The sequence below is a fragment of the Erinaceus europaeus genome, chromosome 9 (assembly GCF_950295315.1).
Source record: "Erinaceus europaeus chromosome 9, mEriEur2.1, whole genome shotgun sequence".
Lineage (NCBI taxonomy): Eukaryota > Metazoa > Chordata > Mammalia > Eulipotyphla > Erinaceidae > Erinaceus > Erinaceus europaeus.
In genome coordinates this window covers 117,657,823-117,679,862 of record NC_080170.1, presented here as the reverse complement: position 1 = coordinate 117,679,862, position 22,040 = coordinate 117,657,823, and the positions used below count along the sequence as shown (strand labels likewise).

The 22,040-nt window shown below is 39.9% G+C and overlaps 1 protein-coding gene across 1 annotated transcript; it reads left to right on the top strand.

Moving 5' to 3' along the window:
* Positions 1-647: 647 nt before the first annotated feature.
* LOC103123003 (uncharacterized) lies at positions 648-11,920 on the top strand. Its single transcript, XM_060197124.1, has 3 exons — positions 648-784; positions 3,227-3,393; positions 11,331-11,920. The coding sequence occupies exons 1-3, from the start codon at positions 648-650 to the stop codon at positions 11,720-11,722; spliced, it is 696 nt and encodes a 231-aa protein (XP_060053107.1). The 3' UTR covers positions 11,723-11,920.
* Positions 11,921-22,040: the final 10,120 nt, after the last annotated feature.

Sequence of the window (22,040 nt, the reverse complement as noted above, 5' to 3'; positions counted from 1 at the left end):
TAGAGAACAAACATTTACTATGTTTCATTGTAAAAAAAATAAAAATGCTTAAATATAAATAAATATACACCCATGTAATATGATAACCATATGTATTAAGTATTTAATTATGTGTAATGATCATAAGACACAAATGTGTATCATGGATCTAGAAAACATACAACAGAAGACATTGCTTGACATTTTACAACATTATATCTGTGTCTGCAGGAACAGGAAAGCCAACAGTGTATAATTCTTTTGTAGAGCTAAAACTTGAGGCTGGAAATGCTAAAGTCCAAGGGTAGAAGGAGATGACATTATCAGAGTGACATCACCCCTCCATTTTTTTTTTTTTTGGCCTGGTCAGTCTCTCAGTTGACTATAGGAATACAATTATATAATGTCCTAAATGAATTCATACACGGATATAATGTTGTAAAATGTCAAGCAATGTCTTCTGTTGTGTGATGATCACATCCAATGAGGAGGGAAATCTACTTTATTCAGTTCACTGATTTAGATGTCGCTATCTTTAGAAAAACTTTCACAAGGATGCACAGAAATCTAGGTAGTCTCAGTGAAGGAGATCGATTGGCTGAATTTCTCAAGAAGGTTTTTTTTTTTTAGTAGAACCCATATGTCCAGTATCTTCCACAGCAATATGGATGACTGTAGCCATACCCATAGCCACCATAGCCTTGGCTACCACAGCCACAGCCATAGCCACCGTAACCACAGCCCAGGCCACCACAACCAAAGCCAAGACTTCCACAGTAGTTGCTGCAGTAGCACATGCTTTCAGGTGAGTAAGATTTGACTGCAGAGTAGGAAGGAGTCCTCTGTCTGAATACCACCATGCGATGAAGTCCTTTTTATATGCACCCTCAGCTGTGGGTAGGACATGTCACAGGACTTGCTGATCACATATTTTCTATTAATTTACATTAATCTACTTTTTTGAATATTTCTTTCATTAAATAATGGGATGTTTTCATAATAAACAAGAGGACCTTGTCATTAAGGTCCACATTCCAAAGCCCAAATCATCTGCCTTTCATTTATTTTTCTCATTTAGAAACCTTTACTCACCCTCAACATATCTTATAATGTATGAGTGGCTTTTGTCTAACTTTATCAGTGAATTGACTCTAAGATGTTGATTTTTAAAATTGTCTCATTACTGCATATTTTATGTGAAGACCAACAAAGAAAAATATGCTGTCTTAACTGCACGGTTTATTCAATAGAATTGGGTAATCTTCTTTGTCTATATTTTCACTTTCATAGATATATTTTATGTAGGCATAAAATATCTAGAATTGTATTTTGAAGCTACATAAACAGCCTCAAGATGCATTCACTGTCAGTATTCTACCATACGTTCTTCATCTCCTGATATCTATTTGTGTTGTTATTTCCAGTGAATATTTTAAAATAAATCCAAAGCAAGGTAGGGTTTTCCACATAGGTACTTCATAGTAGAGTATATCCATCAAGAAAGTAAATATAAATATATGTATACAAACGCAGGTCAACAGAATAGTATTTGAGTGGGACATGCACCCGTTCAGTGTGATTATGCTTGGGAACATTGGGTGTCATTTTTGGTACAGACTGAGAAATATTCCCTGTATATATGAGGTTATGATCAAATTTTGCATTTTTAAACAGTTAAGTCTCTTATATAAACTGTTTTCTCAACAATTATTAGATCAAAGTGTAAAATAAAGGGGGTGTATGCATGTGGCATGCATCACTTAGAGCACTACCATACATGAACATCTGAGAGAAATGATGTTTACCCAACTATGTGTAAGAATAGCTTGAACTATGTAATTAGACATCTGTAAGCACACAAAGCAAATTTGTCACCACATTCATCACAGGGTTCCATGTCGTGCATTCACCTTTCCTTTATTCTTCATCATAGGGGTATAAGGAATGGTAGATTAGAAGCTCCCTATTTTCCACTGCTACTCATCTCATCTTCCTCCTAGGCTTGCCTTGAGGAGTACTTGAACAACACAAATTGAACTTTATATAATCATTGGGGGGCTGAGAGTTTAATGAGACAAAACTCCATATGTATATGAACAGTCATGTTATCTTATTATTATTTTTAAATTTTTATTTATAAAATGGAAATATTGACAAGACCATAAGATAAGAAGGGCACAGCTCCACACAATTCCTACCACCAGAACTCTGTATCCAGTCGCCTCCCTTGTTAGCTTTCCCATTCTTTATTCCTCTGAGAATATGGACCCAGGGTCATTATGGGGTGCAGAAGGTGGGAGGTCTGGATTCTGTAACTGCTTCCCCACTGAACATGAGTGTTGACAGGTGGATCTGTACTCCCAGCCCCCCACCCCTTTTGCTAGTGGGGCAGGGCTCTGGGGAAGTAGGGCTCCAGGACACATTGGTGAGTTGTCTGTCCAGTGAAGTCAGGTTGGCATATGATAGCATATGATGTTCTCTTAATTTTATATCTAAGCTTTTAATTTTAAAAGTCATACAAAACAGTAACAAAGATATTTGTTAATTCACTCATTTTCCTTTATTTCTCTAAAACATTGATTTTTCATGTGAAAAGAGAGAAAGAGAGGGAGAGAGAGAGAGAGATTTTAGCATAGCACAATTCTGACATTTAGTAGTTCTAGGCATTAAACCAAGGACCTATAGAGTGTCAGGCATGAGAGTCTAGTATTTTTTTTTAATTACAGAAACCAAAACCAAGATTTTATATTCTTATTGTTAATAGTCACTTCACTAGGTAATGAAATCTTGTGAATTCTATCAGTGTATTATATTGTGAGTTTGATTTGATTTTTCTGTTGTAATACAGTTTGAAGGATTTTTAGAAAACCATATGAAAGAAAACTCCATTACACTAATGGATAGTTACATAGATTAAGATATTTTACATATTGAGAAAATGAGGCACAACTTTGTATACTTTAAATATAGCAAAGCATAAATGTTCCTAATCCAATTATCAATTTTCTAAATATATGCACATTTTTGTTTTCCTTCTAATGGGCTCTGGAGACAAATAGTGTTTGACAGACAAATTTTGCTGTTCTTAAGTGGATCATTGAAAACATGCAATACACAACCATTCTTCCACAAAAGCACTGGCCTAATTTCTTATGCCTGATGCAGGCACAATCCTACAGTGGAACTTCCAAGATATTCTCAAAAATAAGTGTAACATACATCCTCATTTTGCATATGATCATCAAAGCGGAGAAATGGGAGGTCCTTTAAAGGATGTGGAGTGGAATTCCAAGTACAACCCCAACAAACACAGACTTAATGATAAGGAAGCCATCCACTACAGAGACATAAAGATCATGACCAAGCAGTCACTCTTTCAGGAGCTATCTAGAGATGAGAAATATGTCTATTTTTGTGAGGATTTAGTCACATATTAATTTTCATATATGGATGTTTTATTTAATTTTTAAAAATTTCTTTGTTGGAGGATTAATGGTTTACAGTTGACAGTAAAATACAGCAGTTTGTAAATGTGTTACATGTCTCAGTTTTCCACATAACGTTTCAACCTCCACTAGGTCCTCCTCTGCCATTGTGTTCCAGGACCTGAACCCTCCCCCCCATCCCAGAGTTTTTTTTTTTTTTTTTTTTTTTACTTTGGTGCAATACACCAACTCCAGTCCAAGTTCTGCTTAGTATTGACCCTTCTGATCTTGTTTTGAAAATTCTGTCTATGAGACATATTGGATGTTTTATTATCAGCAGGAGTAAATGGTGACACCGATTTATAGGTTTACTTACAGCAAGTTCCTTCCATTGGAAACTGTAGTAGTTCTCCCATGGTCACAGATATGAGTTGACTATTATTCCTATAACTATCTCTCTCTCTATCTCTCTCTCTATATATATTTGTCCAATTTTCCCTGTGGTCTTGGCTGTGAAAAAATATTTTAATCACAGGAAGAACTATGCCAAAGTACTAATGCATCTTAATATGATTCATTGGTTCAAAGAAAATATGTCCCATCAACACTATCCTTGATAGGCTGCCATAATTACATGGATGCCATTACAAAAGTCACCTGTGTTTCAACCTGCAATTACATTATTTTCTAAGAACAATTTATAACTTCTTAATGAAATGAATTTTAGACTTAACGTATGTATATTTTTATCAAGTGTCAAATGGATGCGGAGAAATTGGAATCTTGCTTTCAGTTGATGAGAGTGTAATATGGTACAAACTTCATGAAAAAATAGTATTACAGCCCCTCAAAAAGTAAAAATAGAATTACCATGTAGTCACATTTTTGAGCATAATTCCAGGCATGTATCTAGCATAGCTATAATCTGGACCTCAAAGTCTTATATCTTTTCTTGTATCTTCACAATATTAATTATTCATGATAACTTCAAGTTGATCAATTGAAGAATCATAATATATACATCCCATGGAGTATTATGTAACCATAGAAATTAATAGGTCTTTGCTATTTGTGACACTATTGATGAACTTGAAGGACCCTGTGTCAAGTGAAATTAACATGTTACTGAGGGGAAATTAATACATTAATTCTTCACACATGGCATCAAAAATAATTAGAGTAGAATAGTAGTTGACATGAAGCAGGGAAGGAGAAATATAGAGTTCCTGTGAACAGAGTTTCAGTTGTGCGAGCTGGATAGGTTATAGAGAATTATTAAACAAAATTGTGCCTGCAATTAACAATATTGTATTGTTTACTCAAACCATTTGTTAAGAGGTTAAACTTCATGTAAAGTATTCGTACCTCATTTATAAGTGGACTTCAGGAAGAAGCTTTGGAGGTGATGAAGACATGTATTATCTTGAATATAGCAATATTTTGCATACATAATTATATGCAAAATTCAGCATATGGACAAGTCAAGTCCATACAATTTTTGATACTTCAATTAGCTCAAAAATAATCTTTTAAATGGATTGATATTTTTACAGAGAATAGGCAGAAGATGAGAAGAGTCTACATTTCTTTGTTATAGCATATCAGACCATTTCCAACGATGATTTCAACAGTCCCAGTAGAAGTCTGGAGGGTTCTGTATCCATTATTCTCCACCATCTACACCTTAATTCCTCACAGTTACTCTAGAGATCTGACCAAAAAAGTCTCCTCACAAAGCTGTGTATCAGGATAGGGGCACAAAATAGCTTTTTCAGCTCTGTTCTGAAAGTGACTTAAAAGATGGCATAGTGCAGATAACACACTTAACTTAGGAAACACTTCATGCTCAATTTAGGAGATACTAGGAACCCTACTGGCTAGAAAAATGTACATTTAAATCCCATATTTGAAGTGCTCTTTACTAGTAATGAGTGAGAACTAGAAGAAAGAAGTCCAAAAGGTTGTGCTGTGAAGACCTAAAGGAAGAAGACACTGTGAGGTAGCTACTTGACGAAAGCTTAGCTACACAGTGATAGAAGAAATTTCTCAAAAATTGCTTAGATTAAGGTGGCTGAAATCATGCATTTAGCCCATTGTCTATTAATAATAGTTCATTCTGTTTGTAAAAAGCTCTGATCTACCGATGTGAGCACTCAAGCACAGTCATCCAAATTACTCACTTTTCCTCAGTCTCTTTATGGTGATATTAGAGTTTAAAGAAGGACAGAAAAGGGGCCTTCTCCATTTTTGTAAATAATTTTTATTTATAAAAAGGACACACTGACAAGAACCATAGGATAAGAGGGGTACAACTCCACAGGACTCCAATCACCAGAAATCCATATCCTAACCCCTCCCTTGACAGCTTTCCTATTCTTCATCCCTCTGGGAGTATGGACCCAGGCTCATTATGAGGTGGAGAAGGAGGAAGGTCTGGCTTCTGTCATTGCTTTCCCCCTGAACATGGGAGTTGACAGGTCAATCCATACCTCCAGCCTTTCTTTCTCTTTCCCTAGTGGGGCTGGGCTCTGGGGAAGCGGGGCTCCTGGACACACTGGTGGGGTCGTCTGTCGGGAAGTCCTGTTGGCATCACAGTAGCATCTGAAATCCGGTGGCTGAAAGAAGAGTTAATATATAAAGCCAAACAAATTGTTGACTAATCATGAACCTAAAGGCTGGACTAGTGCAGATGAAGATTTGGGGGTTCTCCGTTTTGTAGATAGTTAGTAGGCCTATTTTAGGTATATTCCAAAGGGCCCATGACTATACTAGTCTATTTTTTTCTGAGCCTGATATCTGACATGCAGGTGGACCCAAGTTATTGTCTGGGGAGATAATATCATGGCTGGAAAAAGGACCAGAAAGCTGGATCAGGAAAGAGAGGAGCTTCCAAATATGGGAAAGGTTTATAGATATTGTTGACTCTAAATCCCATCAATTTGATCTGATCTGGGACCTATATTCAGCTTAGGAGCCTATGTGACCTCTGCATCCCTGTAGGTCTGAGCTCACATTCTGTGGTCATGAGTAGGAACATTCCAAGCTGCCCCAATTTCAGAACCCATCTTCCTAAGGTTGAAGATAGAGTATATTGTCTAGCCTCCCTTCGGAGGATGGAACATTCTCTACTGTGTTTGATCCATATCGAGAGCAAGATCTTATGGGGGCCTACAAAGGGGCCTAGTGTGTTGTTCCTGATAAAGATGACCGGTAACAGTTGAGATAGGGATTTATTTGAGGTCTAGGCCCATCTTGTCTATTTGGGAATCTCAGGACTCCATGAATAGGGCCCCAGCTGATAAGGGGTGGCCTGATAGTGACTAAAGAGTCATCATTAAAGTATGCCAATATTTTGTCCTTATTCAGCTTTTGCAGTCGCCACCTTGATAAGGTTAGCTTTGAAGTGACTGAGGGAAGTGTAATAGGAGGTAGGTGAGGAAGTTATCTACTTTTTCTTTTTTTCTTTTTTTATATTTTTAAAATATTTTTTCTATTATTTATTTATTTATTCCCTTTTGTTGCCCTTGTTGTTTTATTATTGTAGTTATTACTGTTGTTACTGATGTCATCATTGTTTGATAGGATATAAATGGAGAGAGGAGGGGAAGACAGAGAGGGGGAGAGAAAGACAGACACCTGCAGACCTGCTTCATCAACTGTGAAGGGACTCCCTTTGCAGGTGGGGAGCCAGGGGCTGGAACCGGGATCCTTAGGCCGTTCTTTGCGCTTTGCAACAAGTGCGCTTAACCCGCTGCACTACTGCTGGACTCCCAGGTTATCTACTTCTAAGTAGACACTATTTCATTAGGAACTTTTTGGTGTCTTTTTAGGTCTTTCTACTTGCTTGCTGCATATACTGACTCACTGAAGATTATTGTGCATTTTTGTTTTCAGGTATATATTTTTTCCCAAATTGTGGATACATGTGAACATATGCCCTAACTCATGGGACCTGGTCTATATCTAGGTCTTGGGACTTTGTTAGGAAGTGAACAACCTGAAATGTAATTAGAGAATAGTATGAAAGGAAAGGTCTCACCGGGGTAATGAGGCTGAAGGGTTGACATTCCATGCCTGACGTCTCTGGATACAGTTTGAAGTGAAGCATGCTGAGATGATACTCCTTCAGCTGATTAGGTTAAGATCAACTGATGCAATGTCATTTGGTATGAACTGAGAGATGCATGCAATAAAGTGAACCCCACTCTAGAGGTTCCAAGACTGGGGTAAATATAGGCTCTATAGAGGAAGAGGGAGTTTCCTGATGTCTTAGGATTTAAGAAGGCAACAGATAGTTATTGCAATAATCAAATTATTTGGCAATTGAATTAACTTTAAAAATCCCTTTGTTAGGATCTTCTGTATCATACACAACATCACCATAATATATATCCTTTGATATTATTTGTATATAACTCTGTCTTATAGAGTAGTGACACCAGTTGCTTCTGTACTCCATGGTCTAAGCAGTTTAGAGAGTCAAATTTGAAAGACTCAGCCTATGGTCTGTGCATTAAAAAGTTTGACATATTCGATCAATTTCCCCCTCTCATATTAATAAAATAGTGATTTATATGACGACAAGTTAATAGGCGTGTGCATAAACACCATTCCCACCACTGAAAGACTGTGTCCCATCCCATTCCCTTCCTATCTGCCTTCCCCTCCCAGTGAAGCCGAACATCCACCCTCATCCTCAAACCAGATATTTTTACTTTGGTGTCCCACTCCATACTGAGTCAAATTGTGCTTTGAGTTTCCCTTTCTGTTGTTCTTTCTCAACTTTTGTTTATGAGTGGGTTCATCCCATACTCATCTTTGTCTTTCTGACTTAGCTCACTTAACATAATTCCTTCTAGCTCCATCCAAGATGGGTCAGAGAAGGTGGGTTCATTGTTCTTAATAGCTGTGTAATATTCCACTGTGTATATATACCACAGCTTTCTCAAGAACTCATCTGTTGTTGGGTTTGCTTCCCAGGTTTTAGCTACTATGAATTGTGCTGCTATGAAAATAAGTGTACACATTTCTTTTTGGTTGAGTGTTATGGAGTCCTTGGGGTATATCCCCAAGAGAGGAATTACTAGGTCATATGGAAGGTCCATGTCTAGCCTTGTGAGAGTTATCTAGACTGCTCTCCATAGGGGTTGGACCAATTTACATTCCCACCAGCAGTGCAGAAAGATACCTTTGTTCCCACAGCCTCTCCAACATTTGTTGCTGGTGTCCATTTTGATGTATGCCATTCTCACAGGGGTGAGGTGGTATCTCAGTGTTGTCTTTATTTGAATTTCTCTGACAATCAGTGACCTGGAGAAATTTTTCATGTTTGTTAGCCTTTTGGATCTCTTCTGTAGTGAATGCTCTGTTCATATCCTCAAAAACTAGTTGGGTCATGGGCCTCTTGGAATATACCTAGCTTTTTCCAAATTGGAGACCCCAAATCTCCATAGGCAATATTCTTGCCTCTAGTTTCATGATTAGCCAACAATTTGCTCTGCCTTCTATCTTAACTCACCAGGTTCCTGATGATGCCATAATGCCAACCAGACTTCCCAGGGAAGACGACTCCACCATGTGTCCTGGAGCCCCGCTTCCCCAGATCCCAGCCCCACTAGGGAAAGAGAGAGACAGGATGGAAGTATGGATCGACCTGTAAATGCCCATATTCAGTGGGGAAGCAATTACAGAAACCAGACCTTCCATCTTCTACACTCCATAATGACCCTATTCTCCCAGAGTGTTAAAGAATAGGAATGCTCTGAGGGGAGGGAATAGGATATGGAGTTCCAGTGGCAGGAATTTGTGGAATTGTATCCCTCTTATCCTATGGTCTTGTCAGTGTTTCCATTTTATAAACAAAAACTTAAAAAGAATTATTTTCAGTGGAGTGCACATAATCAAGACCTTCCAAAACAACATGGGTGTCAGCCATTATATCTGAAGCCAGCATACCCTTGATAACCACAACATAATTTCAGCCACAGTCAGACCCACCACAGTCACACTTCCCCACGGACTTTTGTTTCTGTATTAGGACAAGTTGTCATGAATGAGTTGTTGAGGGTTAGGAAGAGAAAACTATTTCGCTGAGTTTATACATTAACATCCTCACTGTCATTGTTCCTTGCCATTAGGTGTGATAGGTCACAGGCAGTGTTCTCATTAAAAAATTATTTTGCATTAACTATAAACAACACAAATAGCAAAGCACTCATAAATCTCTCAATTCATTAGTCACAGTGAAGCCTTCAGAGTCAAGATTACTCTGGAGTTGTGTCAAGATTTTCACACACACACACAAAATATATAGTCATGTTTTTTGAATAATAGCTAATTGACCTGGAGTTAAAACTCTTCTTCAAAAAGGATTCAGCTTAAAATTCCCAAACAAGAACCTATAAAAAAATCATACAAATATACAAACTGAAATTGGTGCTCATTGTTTGAGGTCTAATAGTACTTTCAAATTCATCTGTTCATTACAATTCAGGACACTACTCTTCATTGGGGAAATAAAAGTGTTAAGGTTTACTTAATATGTGAGATGAAAGAGTTCACTGGTACAATGCTTGCCTTGTGGTACAAGTCGTCCAGATTTGAGGCCCCTGGCACCACAGGACAATGAAACAGCATCAGCAGAACTTTTAGCACAGTGGTATACTTCCTTCTCTGTGTATCTCTGTTTCTGTGAGCATTCCACTGGCACATGTGTGAGACCCTGGCAACATCATAAACATTGAAAATGAAAACAATAAACTAGGGGCCAAGGTGTGGTGTACCTGGTTTTGTGTACACATTACAATGTACAAGGACCAGGGTTTAAGCCTCCAGTTGCCACCTGCAGGTGGAAGCTTCACTGGCAGTGAGACTACGCTGCAGGTGTCTCTTTCTCCCTCTATATCTTCCTTAGATCAATTTCTTTAAAGTAAATAAATAATAAAGGAAAATATAAAAGAACCTGCTTTCACAAAAATAAAAGAGAATGAAAACAAACTTGAATATATGTTATGTTTCTTAATATCTCTCTATAGATCATTTATTTCATTATCAATATATCAATATATAACTTTAAAAATATTTATTTCCTTTTTTGCCCTTGTTTTTATTGTTATTGTAGTTATTATTGTTGTCGATGTTAGATAGGACAGAGAGAAATGGAGAGAGGAGGGGAAAAAAATGCCTCCAGGGGCAGGGGATTTATAATGCTGGCACTGAGCTCCAGTGATAACCTAGAGGCAAAAAACAAAACAAAACAAACCCATGAAATTAAATATCACTATTTTGTTATCCAGCTATAGAACATAAATTTGAAATCACACACAAAAAATAATAATGGGTATTTTAAAATGGAGCCATACAAGGAGATATTAATTTAAATGGAGAAGAAAATATATTTATCAGGTCTTATACTTCAGAAATTCAAACGTGTGTGTGTGTGTGTGTGTGTGTGTGTGTGTGTGTAGAATTTTTATATAGTCTCATGAAATAAAAGTGATACCTTTTGGCTTTTCAGAGTAAACTCTACCTCATATGGGAAAAAGTATAATCTGTAAAGAGAATTAAAAGATGAAAGAAGGGGAACTTGAATCAACAAAGGAAAGAAGCAGCATCTCTGTTTAAGGTATATGATCATGACCTGCTGAAGGTCAGCCAAGATAAAGTAAATATTGAATTTTCGGGTGTCAAGACTAAAAATACTATTTCTCATTAGGCTAGTTCCTGTCCATTAGATGAGTTTACAAGAATAGGTTCTGAAGGAGACAACTGATACTTACTCATGACTTCTAAATGATTCAGATGTGACTCAACAGTAGCAAGTGTCCTCATTGCCCCTGAGGCTATGTCTTAAAACAAGGAGTTAACCTATTACTGAGAATGGTGTTGGAAATTGACCAATGACATGTTTTGTGTGATGGTTCCCAGCCTCCTGGAGGGCATATAAAAAGCCCTCTGTAGGTGCACTGTCCATACTGAAGTCAACTTCTCTCCTTCTCTACCCAAGAACAACCTCAACAATCAACACCATGTGTGGCAGTTACTACGGAAACTACTATGGAGGCCGCGGCTATGGATGTTGTGGTTATGGAGGCCTGGGCTATGGCTATGGAGGCCTGGGCTATGGCTATGGAGGCCTGGGCTGTGGCTACGGAGGCCTGGGCTGTGGCTACGGAGGCCTGGGCTGTGGCTATGGCTCCTGCTATGGCTGTGGCTACCGCCGACTGGGCTGTGGCTACGGCTGTGGCTATGGTTATGGCTCCCGTCCTCTCTATGGCTGTGGCTATGGCTGTGGTTCTGGCTACGGTTACTACTATTAAGGACACCATGAGATAGTCTCATGCCATTCTCCTGGACAACAATAATCATCATTTTGAACCCATGGACTCTGAGCCTTCATGAAGACATACCTTCTGCTGCCCTCTGGATTGGGTGATGGTGTTACAACTGCTTTGATGTTTTCATTCTAAGGCCTGTCTCTCTGTTGATCTAATAAACTTGTTCAATACAAACAGAAATTCTGGTTTTGACATTGATCATTTGGTGTTCTGTGTTACTTTTATTTTTTGTTTCAGTTTTCAAGAAAGCAAAAGCGCTTTCTCTGTGAGACATATTCTTTTACTATTTTTAGGTCAATTTCATTATCAATTTAAACTTCAGTTATCTTAGAAAGGTAATTTCTATTTACTTTAGTCTCCCCTCTTTTTCAGGGGGGTATTGGTTTACAATAAATAGTAAAATACAGTAGTTTATACATGTGTAACATTTCTCAGTTTTCCACTTAACAATTCGACCCCCCCATCCTCCTCTGCCATCATGTTCCAGGACCTGAACCCACCCCAGAGTCTTTTACTTTGGTGCAATACACCAAAACCAGTCCAAGTTCTGCTTTTTGTTTTCTTATTTTTCAACTTTTTAATAAATTATTAGTGATTTAATAATCATCAACAAGATTGCGGGATAAGAGGGGTACAATTCCATAGAATTCATACCACCAAGTACCATACCCCATCCTATCCATTGGAAACTTCCCTATTTTTTATTTATTCTCTTTTTTATTAGTTATTCAATATTGATTTACAAAATTACATGACAACAGTGCTACAGTTCCACATCATTCCCACCACCAGAGTTCTGAATCCCTGATTCCTCCATTGCAGTCCACCATAGTTCTTCCAAGTTTGCAGACATGGGTTAACTATCATCTATAAAACTCTCTACATTTGTACATAATTGCCCCCTTTTCTTTTAGGTCCAGTCTTCTTTCCCCTCCAAGCCCTCTTTCTACACATAGACATTTCTCCGCTTTTCCAATGTTTATTTCATCTTCAGTAGTAGCTTTCAAAATGCAGAGAGGGCAGTGCTATATAAACTGGCAGATGAAATAGACTTTCATTCTGTAGTGACAGATGTTCTTTTAAAAAGTCATAGTACATCGGGCCAAGTGGTGGTGAACCTGGTAATGTGAAAATGTTACAATGTTCAAAGACCCAGGTTCAAGTCTCTGGTTCCCACCCGTGGAGACACTTCAAGAGCCATGAAGGAATGCTGCATGCGTCTCTCGTTCTTTCTCTCTCTCCTTCTCTAGCTCCACCTTCACTCTAGATTTCTCTCACTATCTGAATAAGTAAAGTACATTATCCTTTCCTTTTATAAGTCACACTATATAGATTTGCTTCTCAATGTACACAACTGAAAATACTACTTCTGCTTGAAGCCATGTGGAATAACCAGTACTTCTTGTTTCTCTCTTACTGTAAATCACTAGACTTTATCCCTCTGGGAATATGGACCAAATATCTCTATGGGGCACAGAAGGTGGGAGGTCTGGCTTCTTTAATTGCTTCTCCACTGAGCATAGGTGTTGACAGCTCAATCCATACCCCCAGCCTATTTCTATCTTTACCTAGTGGGGTAGGGTTCTGGAGAGGTGAGGTTCCTGGATACATAGGTGAGGTCGTCTACCCACAGAAGTCAGAATGGCATCATCCTTTAAAAAATATATATTATCTTTACTTGATAGAGACAGCCAAATATCAAGGGGGGAGAGGGAGATAGAGAGGAAGAGAGACAGACAGACAGACACCTGTAACACTGCTTTAACACTTGTGAAGTTTTCCCCCTGCAGGTGTGGACCAGGAGCTTGAACCTGGGTCTTTGTGCATGTATGATCAACAAGATGTACCACCACCCAGATCCTAATGGATTTTTTAAAATATTTATTTTATTTATTTATTCCCTTTTGTTGTCCTTGTTTTATTGTTGTAGTTATTATTGTTGTCGTAGTTGTTGGACAGGACAGAGAGAAATGGAGAGAGGTGGGGAAGACAGAGGGGGAGAGAAAGATAGACACCTGCAGACCTGCTTCACAGCTTGTGAAGCGACTCCCCTGCAGGTGGGGAGTCAGGGCTCGAACAGAGATCCTCATGCCAGTCCTTGTGCTTTGTGCCACCTGCGCTTAACCTGCTGTGCTACAGTCCGACTCCCCCTAATGGATTTTTTTTGACCTAAGATAGATACCACAAATTTTTGCTAAAAAGAAGTGATTTCTTGGTCCTTACTGCACAGTATTGAGCCTCTATCATGTTAAGGTAGCAGAAGAAGGATGGAAGGAACAGGTTGTAACTCAAGTGGAGCAAAATTCACTAAATCAAGGTTCATTTGCTTCAGTTAAGTATTTCTTCATTTGATGTGTGCCTTTCTTTATAAAAAAAGGAAAGCTTTCTTTAAAATTATCTATCTTGGGAGTCTGGCGGTAGCTAGCAGGTTAAGCGCACATGGCGCCAAGCCAAAGACCAACATAAGGATCCTGGTTAGAGCCCCTGCCTCCCCACCTGCAGGAGAGTAGCTTCACAGGTGGTGAAGCAGATCTGCAGGTGTCTATCTTTCTCTCCCCCTCTCTGTCTTCCCCTCCTCTCTCTATTTCTTTCTGTCCTGTCTAACAATGATGACATCAATAACTACAACAACAATGAAAAACAAGGGCAACAAAAAAGAAAAATAAATAAATAAATAAATAAATAAAAGTTAGCCATCTGTATACTTTGATCTATCACTTTCTCTACCCATAAACTGTCTTTGCATGGATCACGTATAATGTTATCAAGTTCTGATGCTGATCATAAAAATTAAAATTTATCATCACTTTATATTTTCTCACAGCTTGTTATTACTAAGAACAATATGAAATGGAGTAAGTAGAGAAAAAATTTATGAACATGTTTGCTGAACATGAACCAGCTTAGAAGGGATGAAATAGATTTTTCAGCCTCTGGTTAGGGTCAGACTTCTGGTTTTGTGGATTTGATTCATTTGTGGCCCTAAATTCTGAAAGATCTTTGACTTCGAAGTAGGCAAATACTGAACTCTGTGAAAGGTTCTCTAAGTTTGTGGTATCTCTTTAACAACTTGAAAATGATAAACAAAACAGTGATGTTTAACCAAAAAGAATGAGTTTGCAAAAGTATTTTATCACTGAGTAGAAAGATAACAATATTACTAAAGATATACAGTGAAAACTAGTCAGAGTAGGGGCAGGGCAGTAATACATCTGGTTGAATGCACCTGTCACCATGAGCACCTGGGTTCATGCCCCTGGTGTCCCTACTTGTGGAAGCAGGGCTACAAGTGAAGTAAAACTACAAGTCTCTCTTTCTCTCTCTCTCTCTCTTTCTCTCCTTTCCATCTAAGTTTTTCTAGGTCCTATCAAAAGTACATAAATAAATTTTTTTTTAAAAGTGCTAAAGTGTTAAAATATCTGAAAATTGTTTAAAAAAACTATTCAAAGTCACATATTCAACTATTTATTATCAAAAAAAGAATGAAATACAGTAGAAAAAAGGATAAAATGTTGAGGCAAAGAATACCGTTTATGCCGCTGGCTTCAGTCAAACGGTGATTATACTGAAGATGAGGGTTTGATAGGTGTGCTATAGTAACTCTGGAATATGCTCATTACATTGCATTATAAAAGTATTTGATGAGGGGAGTTGGGCGTAGCACAGCGGGTTAAGCATAGGTGGTGCAAAGTGCAAGGACTGGCATAAGGAACCCGGCTTGAGCCCCCAGCTCCCCACCTGCAGGGGAGTCGCTTCACAGGTGGTGAAGCAGGTCTGCAGGTGTCTCTCTTTCTCTACCCCTCTCTGTCTTCCCCTCCTCTCTCCATTTCACTCTGTCCTATCCAACAACATTGACAGCAATATCAACAACAATAAACAAGGGCAATAAAAGGGAAAATAAATAAATACCAAAAAATTTTAAAAGTATTTGATGAATATCAATAACAACTATATCTACATCATCAAAGGTAGATTGTCAAGTGCTAAGAAATTCAGTTTCTCACACATGTACACTCATGCAAAAATACATATACAGTCACAACTTTAGTGACAGATTAAATATAGGTAATATTTTGTTTAATCACATGCAACCCTCATAAAACACACACCAATTTAGCCTGAATTCTTGAAAACTCTATACATATGACTGAAGAAGCTGTGATGTGGCTTTAAGGACCAAGACCTAGTTATAAGATTTTATTGTCTGAACAGAACAGACAACACTTTTGTTTACTGTCAAAGGAAGGGAATATGCATGATACCTCAGAAGAGAATGGTTTAAGGAAATCAGCACTCTGAAATTTCTTAGAAGTCAGATGACCTATCTTTGAGCTTAGAAGGAAGCATTGGATGATAACAGACAGATCTAAAGTTGCCACAACCTCATTAATTTCCACCATAACAATGTTCATAGCCTCAATGCCTCAAGCCTCCATGCACATAGCTCAAGCTGTCATTGTAGTTACTGTCAGAACTCACGTTGTCATGAAAGAAAAGCTCAGTTAAAAACAGAATCTTTCTCTGAAATTAGAAATTTATAATCGACATGAGACTTTACACAGCAACTGCATGGTATGTGGGACAAACCGCAGGAGCTGCTGAATTACTCTTCCAAACCAGTAGGAATTCAAGCTATCTCAAGAATTCCTCATAATCAACATAGCCAAGACAACTTTGCGATGTGTCAGAATGCCTGTTGTGGTATCATATGTCTTTACTGAGAGATTGGTCTCCTAATTTGGTGACTTATTCTATATGCCAAATTTGAACAGTGTCACTGTCTTGATATATTACTAAAGCTGATTATACTTGTTGAAAATTATAGTTTCTTTTTAAATTTTTATTATCTTTATTTACTTATTTTTTGGATAAAGACAGCCAGAAATTGAGAGAGAAGGGGTGATAGAGAAGGAGAGAGGTAGAGAGACACTTGCAACACTGTTTCACCACTAGTGAAGCTTCTCCCCAGCAGGTGGGGACCGGGGGCTTGAACCTGGGTCCTCGCGTGCTCAACCAGATGCACCACCACCCGGACCGGACCCTATAGTTTCATTTAATAGTATTCTCCTTATGTTTGAATATGTGCAAGCTTGGGAAAAGAAGTGTAATTGCTATCCTCCTCCTCCTCCTCCTTCTTCCTCCTTCTCTTCTTGTTCTTTTTTTTTGTTGTTGTTGTTCTTCTCCACCTTTTCCATTTCCTCCTTCTTCTAATTCTTCAACTTCTCCTCCTCTTCTTTTTTTTTTTCATCTACGTACTGTTTTGAAGTCTAGAATCTAATCCAGGATCTAAATCAGGGATATGGCTACTGCTGAACCACCTCCATTCTCCCCCCCTTTTTTGTTGCCCTTGTTGTTGTAGCCTTGTTGTGGTTATTAGTGTTGTTGATGATGTTGTTCGTCGTTGGATAGAACAGAGAGAATGGAGAGAGCAGTGGGAGAGAAAGAAAGACACCTGCAGACCTGCTTCACTGCCTGTGAAGCAACTCCCTCGAAGGTTGGGAGCCAGGGACTCGAATCCTTATGCTGGTCTTTGGCTTGGCGCCACGTGCACTTAACCCTCTGCACTAGGACCCGACCCCCACCACCTCCATTCTTGAGGGAAACTAGTTTTAAAGGATAAAGAAAGAACATAAAGGTATAGCAAACAGCATTGATGATAGCACTGTCTTATTAACATGATGCTACTGAGTATTTTTTTCCTCCTTCTTCTAGTGTTTGCCCTTCTTCCGTAGCCAGTCAACAGTGTCAGGTTGAGCCTGATGTAAAGTTTCGAGACCTCCTTTGAATCTGGAGAGGTGGCAGTCGTTGACTATGTGGGTCATAGTCTGTCTGTAGCTGCAGGGGCAGTTTGGGTCCTCTCTGGCTCCCCAGCGATGGAACATAGCGGCGCACCGGCCATGGCCTGTTTGATAGCGATTGAGGAGGGCCCAATCATAACGTGCTAGGTCAAAGCCGGGTTGATGCTTGCAGGGGTCTGTGATGAGGTGTTTGTTCTTTACCTCAGCTGACTGCCATCTCTATTTCCAAGAGTCTGGAACAGAGAAGTTCAGTGTAGGCATAGAGGATGCGAGGCCGAGGCATGGTATAGATGGAAAACAGATGATACTGTTTTTGCAGTGCTAGGGATTAGTCTCCATTTTTACAGTAATCAGATATCAGAGACATGTCTTTCGTGAGTGTTTCCTCGAGGATGTTGAACTTGGATGCCTGAGTTGCACAGCAGATGTCATCGGCGTAGATGAACTTCCTTGAAGAAGTTTCTGGGAGGTCATTGATGTAAATATTAAATAGCGTAGGAGCCAGAACAGAGCCCTGGGAGAGGCCACTTGAGACAAGTCTCCATCCTCTAGACTTGTCACCCAGATGCACCCGGAATCTTCTGTTTTGGAGAAGAAACGATATAGTGTTGGCCTCCCATGGAGGCAGGCATCTTGAGATCTTGACTAGGAGACCACGATGCCAGACCGTGTCATAGGCTGCTGTGAGATCAACAAAGACAGCACCCGTCTTTAAATTCTTCTGGAATCCATTTTCAATGTAAGTTGAGAGGGCCAGGACTTGTTCGCAAGTAGATTTTCCTGGGCAGAAACCAGCTTGGGCAGGTGATAGCAAGTTCTCTGTAAGAGGAGAAATTCGTGACAGAAGCAGCCTCTCAAGGAGTTTGTAACACACGGAGAGGAGAGAAATTAGTCTATAGCTGGCGGCCAGTGTTGGGTCTTTCTTTGGTTTCAAAACTGCTATTATCTTCGCACGACGCCAAATTTTGGGCATAGATTCCGATTCCAAGATGTGGGACAGGAATGTAGTGAGCCACTTCTTTGCCACGGGGCCCAAGTTAAGAATGAGTTCTGGGGTGATGTTATCATACCCAGCAGCAGTTCCCGGTTTAACCCTCTTCAAAGTGTCTTCCAGTTCAGACCGTGTAAAGGGAGAGAGTTTTGGAGATGGACAAGATAAACGGAAGTGGGATGACCACTCATGGGAAATTTCTCTTTTCCAGACTGGGTCGATCTTAACACATCAAACTTGAGTTAGGTGACTGGCCACTGAGTTTGGAGATACGGGATGGGAGACAGGAGAGGGTTGGCTACCGACACCCAGACTATGAAGAAGCTTCCAGGCCTTCCTACTTGAGTGGGTGAAGTTCAGACTTTCCGTGAGTTGTTGCCAGCGGGCTTGGCATGATGCATCCAGGGAGGCAATGGGATGGTCGGCCACATCGCCCGACTCATCATACTGCTTTAGTAGTTGCTTGCATTCAGCATCAAGACAAGGTGTATAGTTAGCACGTCTCCCACGAGGAATATCTTGGGAAGCTGCTTTGAAGATGGCTTGGCGGAAGCGCCTGTAGGAATCTTCAGAGGGGATAGAGTTAATTGGGATTGCAGGAATAGATTTATTGGTAAGATCACTGAATAGACGCCAGTTTGCTTTCCGAAAGTTCCATCTTAGTTTCTCCGAGCATAGAATCAGTGGGAGCTGGAGACCAATGTGGATGATAGCTGGGCAGTGGTGACTGTGTGGGAAGTCCTTGAGAACTTGTCTTGTAGCGGGAAAGGCTTGGCTGTTGACTGTGCTAATCCAGCACAGGTCAGGTGATGAGTCTTTATTCCATCTAGCACTGTGAAAAGAGCCTGGCTGTTTGGGATCGTATAATAGGGAGAGGTCATTCGCTGAAGCCCAGTCGGCTAAGATAGAGCCGTTAGCATGAGTGGAGGAATATCCCCAGTCTTGGTGATGACTATTAAAGTCTCCAACGTAAACGGCTGGGTGATTCGGGCTAGGCAGGACCTCATTATCCCATGAGGCACTTCTTCTTCTAGCATTTGCCCTTCTTCCGTAGCCAGTCAACAGCGTCAGGTTGAGCCTGATGTAAAGTTTCGAGACCTCCTTTGAATCTGGAGAGGTGGCAGTCGTTGACTATGTGGGTCATTGTCTGTAGCCACAGGGGCAGTTCGGGTCATCTCTGGCTCCCCAGTGATGGAACATAGCAGCGCACTGGCCATAGCCTGTTCGATAGCGATTGAGGAGGGCCCAGTCATAACATGCTAGGTCAAAGCCGGGTTGATGCTTGAAGGGGTCTGTGATGAGGTGTTTGTTCTTTACCTCAGCCGACTGCCAACTCTGTTTCCAAGAGTCTGGAACAGAGAAGTTCAGTGTAGGCATAGGGGACCAGATTGGATGACGAGACGTCAAGCGTTGGACAGGGTGGGCGAAGATATCCGTGTATATTGGCAGGTCCGGTCAAGCGTAGACGTGGGAAATGAACTTACATGATGCCACATCCCGAAGAATATCTGGTGGGGCGATGTTACTAAGAACTGGCAGCCATGGAACTGGGGTGGAACGGATGGTTCCAGAAATTATCCTCATGGAGGAATATAATTTGGAATCAACCAAGAGGACATGGGGGCTACGGAACCATACTGGGGCACAGTATTCTGCAGTGGAATAGCATAATGCCAGAGATGATGATCGTAGTGTGGAAGCGCTCACGCCCCATGAGGAGCTGGCCAGTCTTGCAATGATGTTATTCCTCGCGCCCACCTTTGCTGCAGTTTTTATGAGATGTTCGTGAAATGACAGGGTGCGATCGAGAGTAATGCCAAGATAGACTGGCTGGGCTTCATGCCAGATTCTCGTATAGTCAAGTTGCACATTAAGCTCACGCGAGGCCGAGGCATGGTGTAGATGGGAAACAGATGATACCATTTTTGCAGTGCTAGGGATTAGTCGCCATTTTTTTACAGTAATCAGATATCAGAGACATGTCTTTCGTGAGTGTTTCCTCGAGGATGTCGAACTTGGATGCCTGAGTTGCACAGCAGATGTCATCGGCGTAGATGAACTTCCTTGAAGAAGTTTCTGGGAGGTCATTGATGTAAATATTAAATAGCGTAGGAGCCAGAACAGAGCCCTGGGGGAGGCCACTTAAGACAAGTCTCCATCTGCTAGACTTGTCACCCAGATGCACCCGGAATCTTCTGTTTTGGAGAAGAAACGATATAGTGTTGGCCACCCATGGAGGCAGGTATCTTGAGATCTTGACTAGGAGACCACGGTGCCAGACCGTGTCATAGGCTGCTGTGAGATCAACAAATGAGGCACTGGGAGGCTTATATACATTGACGAGCTGAATAGTTCCAATAGTAATGTAGTCGTAGAAGGTTGAAGAGGCCGTATGGTAAACATCCACAAGGTACAATTTGGTGTAGATGGCTCGGCCGTGTTTAGGATGGAGATTATAGCATATTAAATCGAACCCACTGATGGTGAATTGAGCAGCTTCATCAACTGCTATATATGTTTCTTGTAGGCAAATGACATCTGCCTGATGCTGTATCGCCAATTGACCAATAAGAACGCGTTTGGCAAAGGACAGCCCCTCAACATTAAGTTGGACGACTCAAAGAGCAGGACCAACAGCTTGAAAGCTGTCAGGAGCTGCTTGTTTCTGGCTTTGAAAGTGACTGGGATCCATGTGGATTCAGTCTACTAGGAAGTATCGTCAGTTTCCCCAATGAATGGGTACTCACGGGATGCACCACGGGAAGGTCGATCCAATGCATCCCAATGCATTTCCTCCTAAGGCTGTATTACTCACTTTGGTTTATATTTTACATACATGTCTCTATATTTTTACATAGTATGACTGAAAGCTATGGCAATGATATTTAACTTGCTGCAGTGAGCCTAAAGAAATGTGGTTGTATTAGAAGCCTGAGTTTCGAAATAATTCCAAAAACTCTCAAAGATTTATTGACATTTTATCTATCCTCCTACCCCCAAGTCTTATTAGAAAACACACATGTCTTTTGGAATTCTTGCTGAAAATACATAACACACATTAAAAATATGCTACAGTATATCCAGATCATTAAAATTGATAAAACAGTGAAATTCAAGGGAAGATGGAAGAACTGTCATTTATTGGAAAATAATAATAAAAAAAGATAATGTAATCAAGTGTACAATGAATTAGATTCTGGAAAAGGAGTGGCATGAATAAAAATGCAATAAAATAAACATTGCAGTTTAAAGTCTTTTGCAGAGTTAATAAGTTTGATTTGATGACTGTAGTAAGGTTATAAAAGAATGAATAGCAGGCAACATTGAGTAGTGATGAGTATTGTGATATATGTATATATATATATATTATTGTGATATGTTGTATTCCTTTAATTAGTTTTTCATATGTTTAGGTTTCTATTTATTTGTTTGTTTGTTTTTGCCATCCAGGGTTATTGCTGGGGCTTGGTGCTGGCACTAAAAATCCATTGCTCCCAGTGGTCACTGTTTT